The sequence below is a fragment of the Lycium barbarum genome, chromosome 4 (assembly GCF_019175385.1).
Source record: "Lycium barbarum isolate Lr01 chromosome 4, ASM1917538v2, whole genome shotgun sequence".
Taxonomy (NCBI): Eukaryota; Viridiplantae; Streptophyta; class Magnoliopsida; order Solanales; family Solanaceae; genus Lycium; species Lycium barbarum.
The window spans coordinates 28,215,852-28,240,063 of NC_083340.1; the positions used below are offsets into that span (position 1 = coordinate 28,215,852).

Sequence of the window (24,212 nt, forward strand, 5' to 3'; positions counted from 1 at the left end):
TGCCCTCATTTTAAAAAAAATTGCAAATATAAACAAATCAAAGATATTCTCCTTCCTTTTCTTTCCTTTTCTTTCTTCGTTCTGGTGTAACTTGGTATTGTGTAATTTGTGTCTATTCTCTTGTTACAAGTTTGTCCTTTTGATCTTTGTTCATATTGTCAAGTGCTTTAGATTCCCACGTTTTCTAATTTTAGCTCCAAATATGGTGTTGATTGGATACGTATAATTTTGTCATAGTTTCTGTGAAACGCTAGATAAATGTTAACGACTATACAAGTACCAGATTGGATCGCATTAACTGTTACATAACACTTAGATTGGCATAGAACGGACATTTTGTTTCTTTTAACTAAAGTTAAATTGTTAACATGTGATCATTGTCTTGCAAACATTGCAATGTACCCATTAAAACGTCCTTAGTCCAATAAATGGGAGGACTAAGTCTATGTCTTGTACTTAATTACATTCTGTGACGATTTCACACACTTTGGCTTTATTTGATTTCTCATAAGTTTAAGGCATTTGAATTCCTAAAGACAATACATGAATGAAGTTGAAAATCAATTAATTTAGAAGGATAAAAATCTTTAAAACTGCTAGCTTGAATTGCAGCCTCTTGACAATTGAGTCACCTTGAGACAGTGATATTCAACTTTGAAAATCAAGTAAACAAACCAGGAACCAAATAACCAATCAGCCGGCGTCATTATAAAGGCATTTTGTGGAAGCACCTTCTGATATAACTATATGTTGATACCAAATCTAAAAAATATGTCTCCAGGTAATTACTTTCTGAAAAATATGTCTCCAGGTAATTACTTACTTTATCCAAAGAAAATAAAAAGAAGTTTCCAAGTACTCCACAGTCTACTGAATGCTATTGAAGGAGTAGAACGGAAAAGCCTATTAGATTATACCTCTTAACATTCCTCAATTTCCTTTCCACCCCCCCCCCCCCCCCCCCCAAAAAAAAAAAAAATCAAACAATAAAGTGCAAACAACCAAATAGTTAGAACTCTCAAGAGACGAAGGTTAAAAAGGAAAAGCGGAACGCATATAGTGAAGACATATATGATCGATGAAGGGCGATGCCCTCTGTTGCAATTGCATTTTCACTTCATCCCTTAATTACAGGAAAAGTAGAAGCCTACACGGCTGTTGGCAACCGGCAAATCATTTGACATCGACTACAGGTTTAAATGCTAATAACATGATGTGTTTAATTATTGGAATTGCACATCAAATTTTCACATCAATGCCACCGTGGATAAAAAGCCACAGATAGCTCGTTTTCTACTAACTGAGCATTCTTATCACCTCACATGTTTTGCAACAGAAGTTGTAAAAAGCCACAGATAGCTCGTTTTCTACTAACTGAGCATTCTTATCACCTCACATGTTTTGCAACAGAAGTTGTATATATCTAGCAAGCTAACAGCTTTTAGCCCAAAAGAAAAGTGATGGAAGAAAATGAAATATATATGAAGGCAACTACTATTCCTTAAAAAACATCTCTCTCTATACTAGCATGTGGACAGGGTGGCAACTTAAAACGCAGAACTCTGACGCAAATTTGCAGTTGCTTCAGTAAGAGAGCTCAAAAGGGTCTCACCGACCTCAGCTTTGCAAAGGGGACATGTGTTGTTGATTTTCAGCCACTTATCCACACAGTCCTTGTGTAAGAAATGAGAACATGGTAACTCCCTCAGCTCATCATTGTTCACATACTTTGCCAAGCAAATGCAACATGCCTGTTAAAACAAAGTCAAAGGATTATTAAGATGAATTGGTGGAAGTAATTCAGAAGGTTACATGCCTTTTGATTACTCCATTTTTTTTTTTGGGCTGTGCACTATTAAACAAGTGCTTTTCCAGCAGCAATGGCAAGTATCTTTGTGATCTCTACCATTGTGATCATACATTACACCTCAGGTGTAGAAACTATACATTTTCTCTAATTTTCCAAAACAGTGGCGTTGGTATGACATCAAACAACGTCCAAAAGAAAAGAAAAAATAGTATAAAGTCAAACAATAGAAAATGAAAAAAAAAAAAAAAACATAATCAAAGGCATTGTGACAACAAGATTGTACTAAAAGTTCTGTTTTGGAGAAGGCCGTTGGTCTCTGCATATTAGCAGAGCATGTCACCTCAGAAATCCAAAACATTCTTAGGCATATGAATAGCATGCTGTCTCTCTACTCTTAATAGTAAACTGCACTATGGATATAACTGGAATATCACCATGTTCTCTTGAAAAAGGCCATGTGTCCCCGCAGTTCAGGCAAATTTTGGATGTAGCATATCTCAGGTTAATATGTGATTGTTTCACCCAACTCTCAACTCCTACTCTAATCTCTGCAACCCTCGACACATAGCTTAGTACAAGTCTCCACCTAGTATTCTCTTCACATCTTTCTTCTCCCTTGATTCAGCAATTACGCTGCCACCCAACTCTTTTCTGCAGTCAATTATTTATAACTCAAAACATCATGAAGGGAACAGGAGAACGGTTCAAATTTATCCCGACAACAGCGAGTGACAATACAGTTTATAATCTACATAGGTCCCTACTCTTTTTTTGTTGACCCTCATTTCAATTGATTGGATGCTTGAGCACTCAGATTTTAGTGAGTCTCTCGGATATAAAGTATCTCCCACCCCTTTCTCGTTTTTGTATGATTTCTCTTGCATTCGGAAAATAAAAATCCTATATTGTCCAACGAATTTGGCCAGTATTTCCTAATGAGTAGCTTTAGGAGATAAAGGTCTCCCTCATATTCTCCACCCATCTGCGAACGGTTTCCATATTCACCCAAGTCCATTTAAGACAATACTTTTTTCATTTCATGTATCATTGTATGGTCATCAATCATCATACCAGACATGTTTTACCCTCCGTGAGATCCTCCAGCAAGTTTTGCTTTGAAATATTTATTTCTTCGAACTAAAGCTGCTAGAAAATTGGAAGGACAGAGGGCCTCTGAGGAGGTGGCGGGAAGGGAGGTCGCAAGTACACAGTTGTAAGTGACAAGTGCAGTTCATCAGCCATTTCTACTATCAAAGCCACTAACAAGGAAAAATAGCACTTTTCCCCCGCCTGAAAAGCTAAGGGAGGAGTTTGTCATTCAAATGCTACAGCATACAAATATATAAAAGCTATTCACCCAAGGTAGAAGAAACTGGTCAAGTACTCAAGTTCATATTTCTACTTAGGAGCTCGCGAAAGACACCAATCGGATTGAGAGAAATCATAGCACAAAATTCTTTAACACAAATTCATCAGCAAAACATCTAAAAAACCATGGACATGACAAAGTGGCAGTTTCCTTTTGGGAGAACATTATAATCTCCCAATCAAAGCTTAAGTGGAATTTTAAGTTTGTAAATTGCAATTATGCTAAAAGTCAATTTGTGCCACTCACTTTGGTAGAAAACGCAGGGACGAAACATCGCCCACCCTAAGCGGATTTTTTTCCCAAAAGATTGGTTCTCCTTCATAAACAAAACCAAGCAACCAGATAAACAATCTGAGCGTACACAGCTTTTTTTTGTGTGTGTTTTAGTTGTCTTGCATCTGTTTGAGGAAGAACCCAAAAATGTATGTTTGCTGCAGTTCAAGAGCTGAGTTGTATGATAAAAGGCCTTTGAAGGCAACCATGCATTTGGAGAGATTGAGAACATTTCTGTTAGATGTCAATTAAACTCACTTATCTAATTTAATGATTTGTACCCTTTGTTCTAAATCCAAGTACAATGGATATTACAACCCTTCACCTTTTTTTGCTTCTCAACATTTGGCTAACAAGAAACAACAGCAGCCATCTTACCAAAATATGCGGGAAAGAATGAATCTAGAGGAGGATTCTGTCTATAAAGAGGAAAGTAACCTATATAGCTTCTTCTTCATCGTACTCATCTAAATTGGAATACCAGAGGGATGGAGAAGAAGAAAAAGGAATTAACTACTGAATATACATCATAATTTTCCAGTGCTAGCGTCTTAGTGGCTCAATGGAACCGATGAAAAGAAGCATAACAGGGTTCAGATTCCATTCAGATGCAATTGTCATTCAAACGCAGAAAAAGAAGTTCTGAAATTGTAGCCCTGGATAAAACCCATGTGGCGAGACCAAATTAAAATCAACTTGAAATAATCTGTTTCTACTGCCAGCCAGAGCAAGCAGGTATGTACACCACAGGATATCGCTTAGGAATAGCAGCGACGAGGGAGAGAGAGAGAGAGAGAGAAAGATTAAATAAACTGTCTTTTTTCTTTCTTGTGTCTCGTTTCTAGTGGAGGATGGTGGAGGTTCAAGCAGGCAAAGTTTCTTCTCTTCAAAAGAGAATTTGCCACTAAAATTCTTATTTAAAACGAAAAGAGATTTTGCCAATAAGATGGACAGAAAATAAACCAGAGAAATCTGTCAGAAAGGAAATAAATTTACCGCATCTTCTCCTGAAATCACACGCTCCTTTTCTGTTCCTGCAGCCACAACCCCACCTTCAGCAGCCTCTTTGTTGCCACTTTTGTTTTTCTTTATCTTAAATTTATAGATCGGAAGAGCATTAATTGATTCTGGTGTGGCGCCTTTGTTTTGAGTCAGATCTTCTCTGAAGCCCATGACTGAAATAATGCAGGGGAGGCAGCAACAGATTGTTGCACATAGGATAAATGGCATGGCATACCCGATACAGCTAAAGGTTAGAAATACTATACACAACCTGTGGATAAATAGAAACATGAGCAAATAGGATGCTGGTAGAGAAGACAGGAAGTACAGAAATACCCCAAAATGAAAACACTAGTGAAACATCACCTGTACAAGTTAGGAGCCTCAGAGGAAGAAGAGTGTCCGCCAAATATCCAGACATTGCCAACCACAAACCACACTGCAAAAAAACAATCTAGTGCCATTTTGAAGTACTCAACAAGTGCCTTTAGCCTGCAATAGGGAAATAAACTCCTTTAGTCCTCAGTTCCACTACTCAGCGCTCCATTACATTTATATCAATACCAGTTCCAATACCAGATGAATGCAAAATAATGGAAAAGGAAGAGCGCTGTGATGCAGATATTGTCATCCGAACATCTCTTAGAATTTTAAGTATTGGTCCCAATTAATTGAAGACCGAAATCAAGGCCCAAAACTAAACATTATTGATATACAAAATAAGGTCATGTCCTTGGTTCTAGAAATACCAATTAAAACTTGGCACATAGGAGATGATCTTATAGACAGATATTCAGCGAAACATCTATTAGACATTAAGTTATAGTCTCATTTTGTTAAGGAGCTTAAAAATCAAGTTCCAAAATTTTATCATGTAGTAAATTCTAGAAATCATAATTAACAGTAAGTAAAATGAATAGTAGATGAACTTGACAAAGCTAAAGCCGTACTGAAATATCAATTCTTCGACGAGTTGTCACAGAGAGATAACCATTTGAGTATAAACAACCATGGCGTTTTACACTTGAAAATAACGAAACTTCTATATTTATCTTAGCACGGTCATAATTTTCTTACAACTCTTAAATGGCAAACCAATCATCGAACTAAAATAGGCTTGGTTCAATTCCAGATTTTTGTGGTTCAGCTTTTTCAGCTTCTGGTTCAGATTTCACTATAAGATAATTTTTGTTTTGTTTTTTTCTTTATTATATAGTTCCCCAAATTTCTCTTTGTAGGCCTGAAAATTCTGACATTATTAATTTGGCTACTTGCTAAGTAATCCATCTCACACAATACATTTAGTCATTTAATGCAGCATATTATTATTTCATGTATGGATTATTCGTATGAGGCCTGAAAATCTGATGTATTATCAATATGACTACTTGCTAAGTAATCCATCTCACACAATACATTTAGTCATTTAATGCAGCATATTATTATTATTTCATGTATGGATTATTTGTATGACAAATTAATTTCTAGTTTCTTAAATTAAAGTGGAATCGAAGTGAAATAATTGGCATTACACAAAGTCAGACGCCAAAACTTAACCTAATTAGCAAATGAATTAAACCAAGGAAAAACAAATGTTTTGGCTCAGCTTGTTGTCATGAAAATTGAATAATGCTCATCAAGTGACGCCAAAGCTGAATCAATGGTCACAAACTATTTACTTTTTTCACGCATAAATAGTTTTTTCACAAAAGATGCTTGATGCACCAAAAGACATGAGGCACAAAGCACAAAAATTGGATATCTCTGACACCCACTCAATATTGGACCCCTGGATCACTTCAACTAAGTAAATTCCACAAAACAGAACCCATAAGGAACGCACTTCCCACAGGACAGAATAAGTCGCACAATTTCCCAATATGACAAACTGCATCATTGTCTCACGATGTTATATACCTGACAATGCTACTCAATTTGAAACTAAACATATTGCTTCTCAAATATCTAATACTTTAAAATTCGTGCTGTGGGTAGATTTCCCTAGTTCACTTGGTAAAACAATGCCTTTCGGCCCATCTTGCAAATTATGCCTACTCAAATCAGAGCAGCATATAAAATGAAGGGATTGTATGAGTGCACATGTCCAGTCTTGCAATAGCACATAAAGCACAGGGTTAAACCAAATCATGCCAGGAATGAAATTTCTGACATTGAAATTTGGAAGATTTCGGTGAGTGTTTTAATAAGGACAAGTACCACGTAAACAACAATATTACGCACCTTCTGCTCCGTAGTCCACTACTTTGACCACCTGTAGAAGCTGTACCAGTTGTCTGTCGACCTTCGCCTTCTGAACTCCTTGTACTTGAGGAAGGTCTGACCGAGACTTCAGTCTGAGAAGAAATCTGTTGCTGCTGAGATGAATCCTGATCTGAATTCTGATTTCTGTGACGAAAACGCCAATAGAGAAGAGGGAGGATTGCTACACAACCAGATGCATAACCAATGATCCATTGGGATAGAGGAGCACGTGGGTGCTCATCCCTCGATATGGCCAACACTGCAATTGCTGCAATTATTTGGCTTAATGTCAAGACTAGTTCGATGGATATCCATAGCATGGAATTAAGAGGACTCCGATGGCGGCGCCCATTTCCTCTTCGAACAAATGATGAGTTCCTCAAGTTTGATCTATTAGCAGAAGAAAATGCATGTTGGGAGACGGGAACTGCTGTGCTTGTTGATGGCGGATGTTCAGCTTGTTCATGCAGCACATTATTGACTGGTCTATCATGGGGGTTGCTTGATGAGGATGGATCACTGCTACTCGTTATGTCAATAACATGCTCATTGTTGCTACGGCTATCTGCTTGCTCCATTAATAATTGAAACTGGCTAGTTTGGCTTTTCCTGTGTAGCCCTATTGAGGAAATGGCCATCTAAGTCCACTGACTGAGAGATAAGTATAGAAAACATGGGATGCAAAAGTCTTAAGCAGTGCAAGTATGAGTTCGCCAGAATGAAAGAGACTCTTCTTCACAATCACCCAGTTAATTCAGGGACTGCAGCAGCTTCATATGATTAATCTAAGCCGTTTTTCTGTTCAAAGTGCAACAAAAGCAGAATGGTAAGTATCCTCTTGTCTCAACTTGAAGAGCATGAGACTTCATCCCCCCAGGTCAAAAGAAAAGAAGGAAAAAGCAGACAGGAAGCAAGAACAATCATAATCATCAACCTTGGTCTAAGGAAAACTGTGATTTGTATAGTACGACGAGAACCGAAAACAAAATGGCAAAAATACTAACATAATTCAACAAGACAATGCATAAGCAGACAGGAAGCAGGAACAATCATAATCATCAACCTTGGTCTAAGGAAAACTGTGATTTGTATAGTACGACGAGAACCGAAAACAAAATGGCAAAAATACTAACATAATTCAATAAGACAATGCATAGATTGGTTTTCTGTTATCCACAACTTCCCCAGAAACTAAACTAAGATAACCCTCATACAAAATTATTTACTGAATGTTCAATATCATTGTCATGACCTTTAAAAACTCAAAACTCAACAATTCAACTACTCCGCTTCTATCCGGGACTACATGATGATCCGTTCACTAAGCATTGCCATAAATCTACTAGCCATCCAACCAGGCAAGTATAGAACTAGCTCATAAAACTCCTGATGCTTAGTCGAGTCACCGAGTACCTGTTTCTAGTGGGAGGTAGCAGGTCTTACGTGGAATTAGTCGAGGTGCACGCAAGCTGACCCGGACACCACGGTTTAAAAAACAAGCTCCTGATACTTAGTGCTATCTCAAGAAATTCTATAACAATCCTTAAATTATACAAGCAATCTAATTTATCAAAAGCCAATATGATACTAACGATATAAACATTTGCAACCACAACACAGAACCCAACACAGTATAGCATAATTTCACTAAGAAGAACCCAAACTGACACACTAAAGCTTGTTCCCACTCTTCAACCGCAGAACTGCACTTACCTATAAAAAAAACCCGCAGAACTGCACTTAGCAATGCAAACACCAGCAACATAGCTTTTTTTTTTTTCAATAGCCGTGGTATCCAGGCCAGCTTGCGCATCTCAACTAATTCCACAGGATACCTACCACCTCCCACCAGCAACAGGTACCAGGTACCAGTTAACTATGTCCACCAAGTCTAGAACAAGGCTAGGCCAGATAGGAAGAAATCACCTAGTGTTTTATTTATGCTGGGAGTTGAACCTGAGACCTCATGGTGCTCAACTCACTTCATCGACCACTAGGCCACAACAACATAGCTACTCCAATAAGTAACCCGAAAAAGCAAATCCAGTAAGAACCCACTAATGAACAACCAAACTAGGATTATGCAGCAAAATTCACATCCATAATCCCACTAACAAGAACCCCAATTCACAAAGTAAATCTTGTTCTTGTTCTAGGTCACCAACCAAAAATCCCCCAAATCCCCAACCCACACGTTGACCTGAATGGATAATTAATCACTCCAAAAAAAATACAATAAACAAAATAGGATTATAACCAAGTGAAGAAAAATCAACAGATTAAAGCTAAACAAATAACAATGATGTATAAAGAAAGTACCAAGAACAACACAAATGTACCAAATCTTCAAGGGTTATATTATTAACTTACTTTTCTTATCTGGGTTTACCTATAATTCAAATTCTACACGATCCATTTCAATAATTTAATTGAGTACTGACCTGTAGCTGGAGAATAAAGATGAAATTTCTGTGAATCGAAAGGAAACAAAGAAATATCTTTGGATTTTCCACTCACTTATTATTAAGCTTTCGTTTTCTAAAGTCACGCGTTTTCTTTCTTTGGAATTTGGGTATATTTTTGCCGTGTATATTATCTAGTGTTATAATAATAATATTTAATATTAATAATATATATGGTGTTAACTCTTTCTGGCCCTTTTTTTCTTTTGTTTGTTTGTGTATTTTGTTTGCTTTACCGTGTCATCAAAGAATTTTCACACCGTATTTTCTCATCTTTTTGTCCTTGGCTTTTCTTGATACCCTTTCTTTTTCCTTCCTTTTTTTAGGTGATCAATTAGTTAGGCTTAGACCATACATTATTCTTATTTGGTGCTCTTTGGACCTCCCACTAAGTTTAAGAAAAGTAATTTCAACTCCACCTTGAAAAATACTTCCTCCCTCGTAATTTATGTGGGACTATTTAACTTGACACAAATTTTAAAAAATAAAGTAAGACTTTTGAAATTTATACAGCTATAAATTATTTCATTAAGGGTAAAAAAGAAATTTTGAAATTAAGTTGTTTTCAACTATAAAAAGGTAACGTTCTTTTTGTGATAGACTAAAAAGTAAAATGTGTCACGTAGAATATATTCTTTACCATGTAGTCTATCCCTTTCATTTGTTCAACAATAATGTTGTATTTTGGTCAAATCTGAGATAATAACCCTGAACTTAGTTTTAAATATGCATTTATTGTTAGTGGAATAGTAAGGATACATTAGGGAATTGGGATCAAATTTCTATAACCGGAAAATTTATTTTATTTTTCATAGTTGAGGAGTAAATTTGAGTTAGTTTATTAACGGTAAGAGCATATTTGGATCAAATTTAAACGGTGGACAAACTTATTCTATTTCCCATAATTAAGAAATATTTTTGAACCTTTTCATTATTAATTTTGTTTTTCAAAAGCTCATAGTAAAAATTAGGATGACTATTTTAAGATTCCATTTTTACCGAGGAAGCAATATACGATAATAGAAAAAGAAAAGTTAGATGAGGGAGATTAAGGAGGAAAGTAGTGTTATGTCGGAGCCAAAGTTGTGGTTAACTTGATTTTTTTTTTTTTTTTTGGCAGAATTTATATACCACTTCTAAACTTGTCAAAAAAAATTGTTTAAACATCTTAACTAAAAGTTCAGCCTATTAAACATGTTACGAAACTCATCATTTTCGCAACAAATTCCAGTCATATTTTTCTTCTATTTAGTCTTCCTCTTCTTCTTTTGTGGTTGATCTTCTTCTTTCTCTTCTCCTATTCTTTTTATTTGTTCATTTAGATAATTTAATTGAGAATCCGACATTTTGAACACCTTTTGTTTTAATTTGTCTATTAAATATGACTTGATGACATGGCAGGTTGCATGTCAACTACTCAAACTTGAGTGTATACTTTAGGGGGGAAAAAAAATGCAATTTTCGTTCAAAATTTTGATGCCCAATCAATCTTTTCTAATATTCCTGCCTACCACATTTTTTCTCTATTTTCAAGTCATTTCTTTTAGCAAATCCTTGCCAACTTTTCTCCAGATTCCAGTCAATTTTTTCTTCTTCATGAGTTAGGTGTTTCGATGAAAATATCCCATCTCAAACCGGCAAGTGAATAACGTCAATGACAGCACTAACACCTTGTCTTAAACATTCACGTCACCCAATTAAATTGTTCAACTCAAAGTATTCATTCAACATTTAACGCATATGCATGAGTTTATTAACAAATCACAATTCAGCATATCGTGCGCATTTAGTGCACATAAATATAAAAACTAGAAAAGTATTCATGAGACTTGCATACTTCATCTTTCGTTTTTAGATTTTTAGCCCCGAGTCTAGGAGACTTCTAAGTTCTAATATTTCTTATGAACACCTTATTCATCTCCCTTATAATTCTTAATTATAATTTTGCATTATGCTTCTTTTTTCATAACTCTGTAAAATTACACAAATGTGTGATTATTACTGTCAAAATTGTATTTTCTCTTTTATTCAAGGTTGACGTGTACGTAGTCGATGTAAACTCTGGAACAATTATTGTATATAAGTTTAGTAAGGGCAATATATATATAAAAATCAGTGCTAGCTTGTAATTTGCTTCCCCAAACAAAACTATATCTCACTATTAACTCTTACAAGAATAGTAAGGTAGTTAAATTGGAATAAATGTTATATATATTTACTTTAATATTAAATATCATGATGTCATTATCATTAAATATGATACAAATTATTTGAAAATAAAAAAGAATCTACAATTGAGGGAAAATTCAACCAATTAAGACAAATTAAATGATAGATTATGTAAATATTTTGTAATATTTTGTAATCTCTTATTTTAGGATTAGAATATTTTGTATATTTGTACTCTCCTATTTTAGGTTAGGATATTTTTGTATATAAACCAATTCAAGGAATGAAAGGAAACTACGGAAAATAATTTTTTCATGGTATCAGCAGTCTAGGGTTTTCTTTCTTTTTCCCTCTCCTCTCTCCTCTCCGCTGCCCTAGCTCCGTCGCGTCTGCCCCCTCTTTCCGCCACCATGTCTGACTCAAAATCATCTTTCCACCCCGTTTTCGTCGTCTCCAACATCCATAATCACATTCCTGTGGTTCTTGAAATGGAGAATGCACAATACGATACATGGGCGGAATTGTTTAAAATCCACGCCAAATCCTATAAGGTCATACACCATATCATCGTACCAGAGAAAGGGAAGAAGGCAGCCCCTCCTTCCGATGACGAAAAGGAGCTTTGGTCGACTCTTGATGCGACTGTGCTCCAGTGGATTTATTCCACGATTTCGAATGACCTCCTCACTACTATTCTTGAACCTGAAGCAACGGCCATGGAAGCCTGGGTTCGCTTGCGTGACATCTTCCAGGACCATCAGAACTCCCGTGCCGTCATGCTCGAACAAGAGTTTTCCACAACTAGGATGCAAGACTTCCCAAACGCTTCTGCGTATTGTCAAAGGCTCAAGAGCATCTCCGTTCAATTAAAAAATGTGGGGGCTCCGGTTTCCAATTCCCGCCTTGTTCTTCAGCTTGTTTCGGGTCTCACCGAAGCATTCAAGGGTGTAGGAATGCAGATTCGTCACAGCAAACCATTGCCTCCATTCACCGAGGCGCGCTCATCACTCGTTCTGGAGGAACGAGAACAGGCGATGCAGGCGGCCCACACTACTCCTTTGGCGATGGTAGCTGCCACAGGTGGTGAGGGTTCTACTTCTTTTTTTGATAATACTCACTCGTTTGGTCATGCTGTGAATAACAAGGGCAAAAATAACAACAACAAAGGCTACAATTCTGGCCTTGGAACGACGCTGGCCGTGGAAACGGTGGCGGCAAAGGCAGCCGCGGTCACAGCGGCGGAAATTTCCAGCCATCGCCAGGCAGCTGGCCGTATCACCCTTCTCCTCACCCGTGGCAGCTTCCAAATTATGGATGGGGATGGATGCCACAATGGGCCGTGCCTCCTTGCCCGTATCTATCAACTTGGCCGACATCTTCGCAAGGCCCCTCGGCCAAACAGCCGGGTATTCTAGGCCCTGCTCCCCAGCCTCTGCAGCAGGCGTTTGCTGCTGCCCCGTATCAGCAGATGTATGCCCCGTCTTATGCTCCAACGGACATCGAATCATCAATGCATACAATGACTATGAATCCTCCGGATCAGAAGTGGTACATGGACACTGGTGCCACATCTCACATGACATCCACGGATGGTAATCTCTCGTCTTATTCTAATTTGAGTAATCATCATCATGGTATTATTGTTGGTAATGGTCATTCAATTCCAATTCACGGTTATGGTCATACTCATTTGCCTCCCCCAAACCCTCTTTTATCGTTGAATAATGTCCTCTACGCCCCAAAACTCATTAAAAATTTAATCTCTGTTAGAAAGTTCACTACTGATAACTCTGTGACTGTTAATTTTGATCCATATGGGTTTTCTGTGAAGTATTTTCAGACGGGGATGCCAATAATGAGATGTGAGAGCCGGGGCGATCTATATCCCATCACCACCACCATCCAAACACAGCCAATTCTCCATCAACCTTTGCTGCTTTGTCTTCTTCTCTTTGGCATGATCGTTTGGGTCACCCGGGAGCGTCAATTTTAAATTCTCTTAGGATCAATAAAAGCATTGAATGTAATAATTCTAGTTGCTCTAGTATTTGTCGTTCTTGCGTGCTTGGTAAACATATTAAGTTGCCTTTTGTTCCGTCTAATTCGAACACTTGTATGCCTTTTGATATTATTCATAGTGATTTATAGACTTCTCCTGTCTTAAGTTCCATGGGTCATCGATATTATGTTCTTTTCTTGGATGATTTCTCGAAATATTTGTGGACTTTTCCCTTAGCTAGGAAATCTGATGTCTTTTCTAAGTTCTTAGAATTTCGGGCCCATGTCCGAACGCATTTTGAACGAGAAATAAAAAATGTCCAATGTGATAATGGGAAAGAATATGAGAATAATGATTTTTGGCGTCTTTGTGAGTCGAATGGGATGTCTTTCCGTCTTTCTTGTCCTCATACGTCCTCACAAAATGGGAAGGTCGAAAGGAAAATTCGGTCTATCAATAATGTCGTGCGGACTCTTCTTGCCCACTCGTCTCTTCCACCTTCCTTTTGGCATCATGCATTGCAAATGGCAACTTACCTACTCAATATTTTACCAAGCAAGTTATTGAACCATAAGTCTCCCCTCCATGCTCTATATCAAAAGGAACCTATGTACTCTCACCTTCGGGTTTTTGGGTGTTTGTGCTACCCTCTTTTCCCGTCAACTACGATTCATAAGTTGCAGGCCCGGTCTACACCTTGTGTATTTTTGTGGTACCCATCAAACCATAGAGGCTACAAATGCTATGACTTATCATCAAATAAAATCATCCTTAGTTGTCATGTTATTTTTTATGAGATTCGGTTTCCCTTTGCTAACTTTCCTACCCCTCAATCCCATACATACGATTTTTTGGATGACGGAATCTCACCTTATGTTTTTTATCACCTCAAAAAATCGGGACCTACCCCCTCCCCGCCCTCTGCCCAGCCGAGCAGTCCCCCTCCACTGCCTCCTGTCACCACTGCTGGCCCCACGGTGCGGTAGCCCCAGCTGGTCCCCCCCCCCCGATATTTCTCCATGCTCCGTCACTCCTCTTGCTGTACCGCCTATCGTGCAGGCTGCCCACCAGGCCCCTAGCCCGACTGCCAGCCCCCTTCCCCATGCCACTGTCCAGCCGCCTATCTCCACTCCCCGACCCACCATGGTCACCCGCAGCCAACGTGGTATTGTCAAGCCTAAACGTCAGTTTAAATTACATACCATGGTTACGAAATCTCCTCTACCTCGTAACCCATTGGCCGCTCTTCGTGACCCGAATTGGAAAATGGCTATGAATGATGAATTTGATGCTCTTGTTACGAATAAGACGTGGGATTTGGTCTCCCGTCCGCCTAATGTTAATGTTATTCGTTCTATGTGGATTTTTACTCATAAAGAAAAGTCTAATGGTGATTTTGAGAGACTTGTAGGTGATGGCAAAACGCAGCAGGTTGGCATTGACTGTGGTGAGACGTTCAGTCCGGTGGTGAAACCGGTGACTATCCGCACTATTCTTAGTCTTTCTTTGTCAAAGCATTGGCCTATACATCAACTGGATGTGAAGAATGCTTTTCTTCACGGTGAGCTCAAGGAAACTGTGTATATGCATCACCCTATGGGTTTTCGGGATCGCACACATCCTGATTATGTTTGCCTATTGCGTAAGTCTCTCTATGGGCTTAAGCAGGCTCCACGTGCTTGGTATAGACGATTTGCAGATTTTGTGTTTTCCTTTGGCTTCTCTAATAGCAGGTCTGATAATTCTTTGTTCATCTACCATACGGGGACTGACATGGCATACATTTTACTATATGTTGATGATATTATACTCACTGCATCCTCAGACACTCTCCGTCGTTCCATCATGGATCGGCTTGGTTCCGCATTTGCTATGAAGGATTTAGGTCCTTTGAATTATTTTCTTGGCATTGCTGTGACCCGTCACAAGGGGGGATGTTCCTCTCTCAACGTAAGTATGCCGATAAAATCATTGATCGCGCGGGTATGTCCTCTTGCAAGCCCTCTCTCACTCCGGCTGACACAAAATCGAAGGTCAATGCTACTTCGGGTGCTCCTTATGAGGATCCCACTCATTATCGTAGTCTCGCAGGTGCTCTTCAGTATCTCACTTTCACGAGACCCGATATTTCATATGCTGTCCAATAGGTGTGCTTACATATGCATGATCCGAGGGACGATCATATGCATGCTCTTAAGCGAATTGTGCGGTATGTTCAGGGCACTCTTGACCATGGATTGCATCTCTACCCCTTATCGGTCACCGACCTTGTCTCCTACACCGACGCAGATTGGGGTGGATGTCCGGACACTCGTCGTTCTACGTCGGGGTATTGTGTATTTTTGGGTGACAACTTGATTTCTTGGTTGTCAAAGCGACAACCAACTCTTTCTCGTTCTAGCGCTGAAGCAGAGTATAGAGGTGTGGCTAATGTTGTCTCTGAGTCTTGCTGGATTCGCAATCTTTTATTGGAACTACATTGTCCGGTTCGTAAGGCTACGTTGGTATATTGTGACAATGTGAGTGCCATATATCTGTCCGGAAATCCGGTGCAACATCAACGCACCAAACATATTGAGATGGACATTCATTTTGTGCGTGAGAAGGTTGTGCGGGGATAGGTTCGTATCCTTCATGTCCCGTCCCGATATCAGATTGCAAATATTTTCACTAAAGGTCTTCCTCAGGTCCTTTTTGAAGATTTTCGTGACAGTCTCAGCGTTCGTAAACCTCCCGTTTCGACTGCGGGGGTGTGATAGATTATGTAAATATTTTGTAATCTCTTATTTTAGGATTTGAATATTTTGTATATTTGTACTCTCCTATTTTAGGTTAGGATATTTTTGTATATAAACCAATTCAAGGAATGAAAGGAAACTATCAAAAATAATTCTATAGGTAAACATCACACTCGGTTGATTTTTCTTGGATCTGTCTCTTTACTCTTGCAGCTTGACATCCAATGGACAATAATTTATTTCTAGTGGAACGGATGGTGGCACATATCTCCAGAAAAGGATTGGTTGGTGCTTTCAGTTTGATCTTCTAATTAAAAAAAAAAAAAAAAAAGTAAGAACTTTTGATTTTCATCTTAATAAATTTTGATATTAAATTTAATTAAATTATGAAGAAAATTTAACCAGAAATATCAGAAAAATTCAATCAAATCTCATAAATTGCCACATAAAAAAATGCACCAAACACCAAAAATAATTAAAAAAAAAAGATTGAAGAAACTTCATCTCAAAAAGTTGCATCAAGCGGCAAAAATGATCGAAGTTAGTAAAACTGTAAAATTGCACCTCCCAATAAAAATTCATATTAAATTCTTGTTTTCACAATATTCATTACAGTAAATCTAACCATCACCGTTTGTTAAATATTTGACGGAAATGAAAAGTACTCGCTTTTAAAAAATTTGAAAGACGAAAATTATTCAAATATATTTAAGAGACTACCAAATGTACTCCCAAACACAAGTGATCACCTTTGTTATTTTATCCACATTCATCTACATATACTTCTATCATCTCTTCCTTCATCTACATATACTTCTATCATCTCTTCCTTCTTCGCAGGATAGCAATCAAGACGTTTTAAATGGAAAAGATGATACAAAATGGAAAAGATGATACATAACACTCAAAAATGCTTTCGGAGTAATTAAAGTCACCTTTTATTTCCCCATATTTTTTTTAAACACCCCCCGCCCCCCAACCCCCAAAGCTCCCTTGGTGATTCGAACCCATAATCTTTGAGTTGGAGTTGGAGGATGCTTACCATCTGAACAACCCCCTCTTGTCAAAGTCACCTAATTAGAAGGTATAATGATGTTATCCAATTAATTAATTAAACTCATTCTAGGAAACCAACTTTAAAGTTGGCACTTCCAACTTGTTTATAGTTTTTTTGGCCAAGTTTATTTTTCTTCAAAAGTACTTCTTTTTCTTTTTTCAAAAAATACTTATTTTTAAAAAAGTGAGGTGTTTGGCCAAGCTTTTGGGAGAAAATAAATGCTTTTGGGAAGTAGCAGAATCAACTTTTCAGAAGATAAAAAAAATAGTTTTTCCCAGAAGTACTTTTTTGAAAAACACTTTTGAGAAAAATACACTGAAAATCACTTTTTAAAAGCTTGGTCAAACCTCAATATTACTGCTCAAAAGTGTCTTTTAAATTAATTGACCGAACACAAACTGCTTCTCACAAAAAATATTTTTTTAAAAAAGCACTTTTCAAAATAAATAATTTTTAAAATAAGTTAATTTTTAAAAGCTTGGCCAAACAGACTATTAGTTTTAGATGTCTCTCTTAGCTTCCACGTCATAGTCACAACAATAAAAAGGTCAAGTTATTAATAGCATTAAAGAAAAATGTTGAGAAATTTTATTTTAAGTCTCACATGCCGAGTCATACTTGTATGAGACTCTTTAAAATTTGACATTTGAACCAGTGGTTCCCAGTTCTACAACCATTTTCTCTCTCTTTTGATTAGTCTTCCACGTCCCAAATAATTTGTTCTCGTTTTCCTTTCTTTTATTTACCAGAAAATTCTCCTTTACTTTTCACATCAGAACTCCAAATATCATTATCTCTTTCCTTGGCCTAAAAGTCGTCAGATGATTGTTCTTCAATTTCCTCAACACTTTTGTCTTTTCCTTGAACACGTTCACTTTATTTTCAGAAAATCAAAAATTAAGGATTTATATATTTTCCATTATTATTTTATTTGTAAAAGAAATGACAGGTCCTGGAGAATAAATATGGGTTAACAATGGAAATGAAGGATTTATGGGGAATGGTTTTAATGTTTGTGAAGGCGGTCGTGGAAGAAATTAGGGTGTAAAAGTTAATCTAAATTATTTTAACTCCCCTATCAACTTTGATTCTCCATTTTTCTCCATTCAAAATCAATTTTTAAATTATTATTATTAACTATTTGTAAATGTTACATGTAGATTATTTATTTCTAGGATCCTTTAGCAGTTTAGTTGCGGCTAGTTTTGGATGAAAAGCTTTGTGATTTCATCGAGTGTTTTTATGTGTTCCTGAAAATGAGTGAGGGAAGAATTAAAAGATCGATGAACCGTGTTTCGGACTACGGAAGGAGAGAGCCAAATTTAGAAATTATGATGTGGTGGAGGGGGCAATATAATTTTCTGGTGAAGTAAAGAGAGGAAATTGGAAGGGGTTGTTTGGGATGAGGAAGATGAATTATTAGAGAGAGAAAATGGTGGTAGGAGTGGGACCCACGGGTTCAAATGTCCAGCTTTAAAGAGGCTCACACAAGTATGACTTGGCATGTGAGATTCAAAATAAAATTTCTCAAAAATGTTATTCCTTCCGATTCAATAAATGTTCACTTAGTCTTTTTGTTTTGATTCAAAATAAGTGTCCACTTATTCCTTTTGTTTGGTTCAAAATTAGGGTCCACTTACATAATAAAAAAGGAATTGATTTTATTTTTTCAAATTTGTCCTTATTAAGTGTTGAGTGACCAGATCCCAATGTGTCAAGTTAATAGTAATATGCAATTTTAATTAATAGTAGTTTAGTCAAAATACATAATTTTCTTTTAGGAGTTAGTATTTTCTTAAGGGGTGTACTAAATATTAAGTGGACACTTATTTTGAATTGGAGGGATTATCTAACCAAAATTTGATTGGTTTCCATTCTCTTTTCTTATTTATTTGTATTTAATTATTTATTTTTAATTTCTTTCTTTTTGTAATTCTCTTGAGTTTAAGTTGTTTATATACTGTTGGTGAAACAACAATGATTACAGTTGAAAATAAAAATAAAAAAAAATATTTTTCAGATTGAGGCGTGGATATATGTCGCTCTTTTTAAAGAAATTTAAGCCCACTGCGGTAGAATTTTCACCAATGTTACAATATTACTTGTATCTTTCAGGATAAAACAGCCCGACAACGCTGAACAACTCAAACAACTCCGGACAGTTTTTGAGTCCAAAAATAAAACTCTTCAAGACATGATCTTTTCTCACTTGCTATTAAGTAAACGACGGATGTGAGACCTTACTCTGATACCGACTGAAAGTGTAAGAGGGGCGATGGAGGGGGGTGAATTAATTTTTTTCTTCTTTTTCTAGTCGACTGACTATGTTCAGTAGTTGACCGTTAATATAAGCAGTAATAAAAACCTAGTAATGCTGAAAGTAATGTAACACCATATGTTTTTATACTGGTTGGGATCCAATGTGGATCTAGTCCAGCCCCTTCGGATTGCAAGGATGTTCTCTGTTAGCTCTTTGTAAGTTGTTCTTCGTACAGTGGTGATGAAGTGTAACTCCTACGTCCACACTCAATCTCTCGTAATCTTTTTCTTTTGATACAATCCCTCATCAACAATACTTTTCTCTCCTCTTTTTTTTTTTTTTTTTTTTTTTGAGTACACTGTAAATCACTAAGAATTACAATGCTTGTTAAAATTACATCTTGTGTTGAGAATTCAAATCAGTAACTTTGTGATTAACTGAATTTCATAGCTATATTCTCGAACAAATAGCATATTCAGATTTGTGGTTAAAGTAATCGCAATTTGTATGAGTATTGTCATTGAATAGTTACTAATTCTTTATTATATTCTTTATGCATGAACTCATCCGAATTAAATCAAGGGCAAAAGTGTAAATATACCCTTCAACTTTGTGATTTAGAGCAAATATACCCCTTGTTACAAAAGTGGTGTATATATACCCCCGTCGTTACAAAATGGTGCAAATATACTCTTGGTGTTACAAAATGGTGCAAATATATCCCTGACGTTACAAAATGGTGCAAATATACCCTTTTCGCTGACATGATTTAAAAAAAAATCATTTAGGTTATTTTTAATTAAAAAAAATGCCACATGACTTTAAAAAAAAAAGTCTACCTATTTTCTATTATTTTTTTTTGAAAAAAGATATCATTTCATACCTGAACTTGACATGAAAACTCACTTTAGCAACTAAACTTAAGTTGTATTTATATACCCCCCTTAACAACTTAAGTTTCGATTATTTTTCACCCTGAAAAAATAACATCACTCTCACAATGTGAGGTGTATTACACTCGCGCCACGTCATTGCCACATCGTTGCCACGTCATTGCCATGTCAAAAATTACCAACCCTTCATTTTTTATTTTTCTTTTATTATTTTTTCTCTTTCTTCTTCTTTCTCCTTTTTCTCTTTCTTCTTCTTTCTCTTCATCCTCACCACACTTGTAGCAACCACCGGCGCCACCATAATCACCGCCGCCTTAAATCAACCCAACTCAAAAATCCATCTTTGTCAAAGATTTTCTTTTATTAATCATATTTCCACGTTAATTAATTCCTAATCAATTATTAACCCATATTCCTAATCAATTGTTAACCCAATTATTAACCCATATTTCCTCGTCCATATTTCCAAATTGGACGAACTGCCCTTCAAAAAAAAAAATCATCACCATCATCTTTAACACCCACCACCACCATCACCATCTCCCCACCAAATTTCATCCAATTCCTTCTCAAATTAGTCCCACTTACACTCAAATTCGTCCAAATTGATTGTTTTAGTTGTTATTGTTGGCCATTATTATTATTATTAGCAACCCCATTTCTTCCATAACCATTATTCCATAACTTTATTTTTGAAAGAAAACAAAAATCAAAATCAAGAAACCAAAAAATGGTGAAAATGAAAAGAAAAGAATGCTGAGAATATAGAGAGAAAAAGGGATTTGTGAAGAAGAAGAAGAAGAAGAAGAAGAAGAAGGAGGAGGAAGGTGGTGGGGGCGGGGCTGTGGGGCGTAGCAACGGGGAAGGGGGGACGGGGGTTGTGAAGAAGGAGGTTGAAACAATGGGGAAGAGGGAGAGGAGGGGTGGGAGGTTAAAACAATAGGGAAGAAGGAGAAGAGGGGTGGGGGAAGGGGGGTGGTTAGAAGAAGGGAGAAAGACTGCAAGGGTTAGGGTTATGGGGCCCATCTTTATTTTTTTTAATTGTATATTATTTTTATTTTATTTTTTAATTGTAATATATATATATATCAGCGGGTTCACTTTTTGTGTCGTTTACTCTCTTAATTTTTTTTGCCACGTCAGCATTTGGGGTTGTATTTAATTAAGATGAAAGTTGTTAAGGGGGGGGGGGGGGGGTATGTAAGTACAACTTAAGTTTAGTTGCTAAAGTGAATTTTCGTGCCAAGTTCAGATGTTAAATGATGTTCTTTCTCTTTTTTTTTTGAGTAGACATATTTTTCTAAAGCCACATGGTAGTTTTTTCTGGTGTGTCGGGTCTGGTTCGTTTAATAAAAAAATATCTCTGTGACTTTAAAAAAAATAAGTCTACCCATTTTTTTTTAAACAAATCAGACCCGACCCACCAAAAAAAAAAATATTATGTGGCTTTAGAAAAGTATGTCTGCTAAAAAAAATGGATAGACTTTTTTTTAAAGTCATGTGCCATTTTTTTAATTAAAAAATAACCTAAATATTTTTTTTTAAAATTCCGTCAATGAAAAGAGTATATTTGCACCATTTTGTAACGGCAGGGTATATATACACCACTTTTGTAAGGAGGGACATATGTGCTCTAAATCGTAAAGTTGAGGGGTATATTTGCACCTTTACCCTTAAATCAATATGGATTCAACATTCCCCTGCATCATGTATTGGGCCTTTGGCCCAACATTAATATTCCTTTCGAGTCAGCTCATTTCATTTTTTTGTGCAGATTGCCGTTCAAAAGCATTGGTCTTTAATTTTTGTCCCTCAAATTGGTGGTCTTTAATTTTTGCCCTTCGCCTAATATCCTAAGGCTCTGGGTTCGAACCCCAGCTCAGTGAAAAAAAGAAAAGAAGGAATTTCGCAAGGCAGAAGTTTGGATTCGCAGGCAAAATCGCAGGTAGAGTTTTGCATGCCAAACAAACAGTTACACTAACCTGATGGGGCAGAGTTTGTAGGCAAACTGTGCCTTATCAGGTAGAGTTTGCTAAGGCATAGTTTCCCTGCAAAACTCTATCTTAAGGCATAGTTTGCAGACAAACTCTACCACACCGGGCATAGTTTCCGAGTTTTAAAGCAGAGTTTTGCAGGCAAATTATGCCCGATGGGACAAAGTTTATAGGCAACCTCTGCCTAGTTTTTTTTTTTTTTTTTTAATTTTCGCCTGAGCAGGTGTTCGAACCCAGAACCCTGAGGTTTTAGGCGAAGGGTAAAAATTAAATACTTTCATTTGATGACCAAAAATTAAAGACCACCCCAAAATAAGGGCATTACTGCGAATTGCCGGAAATCGCTTGAGTCCGAAGCAGAAAAGAAAATAAATCTTAGGCCCAAGCCCAAGTATGAAAGAAAAATCAACATCAGCGGATAATGAAAGAATAAAGGCAAATTTACAGATATAACTACCTTATATGAGGCTATTACTATACGTAGCTGGCTCATATGTATTTGAGCAAGCCAAATTCACTCATCTCATATGTATTTGGCTCATATACATTCAGATACAAGACATTCAGGCCAAATACATATGAGATACAATATGAGTCAAATACTGTGATGAAAAATAAACTCAATTACAAAGAGAAGATGCTAGGAAAAATATGTAAGGAAAATAATGTTGTTAGCTGGATTCAAACCTGGGTGGAAAGGGGCAGAGCCACACCCAATAACCACTTCATCCACTCCAACTTGTTGATACATATGACGAAATACACTTAAATACAATCAAAATATAAGGAGAAGAAGCTAGGAAAAATATATAAGAAAAGTAATGTTGATGGTTGGGTTCGAACTTGGGTTAAACCACTCCAACTTGATGTATTTTGATATAGCTACGAATAGTAATTTATAAAATCATTGTAGCTACTAAATATAAATAAATTAAAAGGTAATTGTTATCAATAATTACCTCTTAGAAGAAGCTACACCAAGTAAAAGTTCCAAGAATAAAACTCTTGGGCGGAAGTCCAAGAGGAATTTAGGATAGGCTCAGATATAGAATCTCTTGGGTTAAGCCCGAGTATGCACACCATTGGCTGTGCCTGAGGCCCAATCCATTCTTTTAAGTTTTATTTTTTCTTTTTTCAACAAGCTTCAATATTGTCAAGGCAAAAATAAAATAATATAATTCACTATTAGTTTAAAAAAATTGGGGACCGAAAGCAAAGACTTTACTAGCCTCCGCTTGAGCCACCCTTACCCGAAAGTTCCGTAAAATTTCTCTATTTCCTTCACTTGCAACATTATTAGGGGTATCAATGGTTTTCAAAAAACCGACTTAATCGACCGAACCATACCTGCTGAAGGTTGTGCGCTCACCAAACAGTATACGAGAGACTTGGTTGTGTACCAGTTCCCTTATGCAATGCAGTAAGTAAAGAAGACACGATTTTACTGTGGAAAACTCCTTGCTCAAGAGATTAAAAATCACGACCTATCCAGTAGGATTTCAATTCCATTAAACGAGCAACTTCAGGTTACAACTCTATCGTAAGCTAGGAATTAACTCCCATAATCCCACATCCTTACAATAACGCTTATGCAACCTAGGAACTAACCCCCGTAGTCCCTCCTTACTTGCAATGCTCCGATTGCAAGCACCTCCACTTGACTAACTCTAACCAAGGACCAATAGTACACCTAGACTAACTCTAGCCTAGTGTACCACTCAAAAGCTTGTGGAAACACACTTCTAACAAGCACACTTTGAGAATTTAAGACACCTACAACCAGCTTCTCAGCAAGAAGAGTAGGTTTACAGTTTAAGCACAAACGATCAAAGACTTACAACAACATAAAGAACTTAGACTAAATCTGCGTCTGGATCAGGTTCTTCAGTTTTGCAAGTGACTTGTTCTTGAGAGAACTTGAGAA

General features: G+C 36.9%; 1 protein-coding gene across 4 annotated transcripts; it reads right to left on the bottom strand.

Annotated features, from left to right (window-relative positions):
• Nucleotides 1-1,072: 1,072 nt before the first annotated feature.
• LOC132635713 (E3 ubiquitin-protein ligase At1g63170) lies at nt 1,073-9,318 on the bottom strand. Of its 4 annotated transcripts, XR_009580691.1 has the most exons (6): nt 9,158-9,317; nt 6,696-7,514; nt 4,821-4,946; nt 4,449-4,725; nt 1,392-1,751; nt 1,073-1,317 (listed from the first exon to the last, which is right to left on the bottom strand). XR_009580691.1 is itself a non-coding variant. In XM_060352218.1 (5 exons), the coding sequence occupies exons 2-5, from the start codon at nt 7,352-7,354 to the stop codon at nt 1,548-1,550; spliced, it is 1,266 nt and encodes a 421-aa protein (XP_060208201.1). In that variant the 5' UTR covers nt 7,355-7,514; nt 9,158-9,317; the 3' UTR covers nt 1,073-1,547. The 4 variants fall into 4 exon arrangements, 3 of the variants coding, with proteins under 3 accessions (XP_060208201.1, XP_060208202.1, XP_060208203.1); XM_060352218.1 differs by having other exon boundaries at nt 1,073-1,751; XM_060352219.1 differs by having other exon boundaries at nt 1,073-1,751; nt 9,087-9,271.
• Nucleotides 9,319-24,212: the final 14,894 nt, after the last annotated feature.

Coding starts and splice junctions, on each gene's coding strand:
- LOC132635713 (XM_060352218.1), bottom strand. CDS start 7,354: ATGGCCATTTCCTCAATAGGGCTACACAGGAAAAGCCAAACTAGCCAG. Junction 4,947..6,695: donor AGTGGACTACGGAGCAGAAG/GTGCGTAATATT, acceptor TCCCTATTGCAG/GCTAAAGGCACTTGTTGAGT. Junction 4,726..4,820: donor GAGGCTCCTAACTTGTACAG/GTGATGTTTCAC, acceptor ATTTATCCACAG/GTTGTGTATAGTATTTCTAA.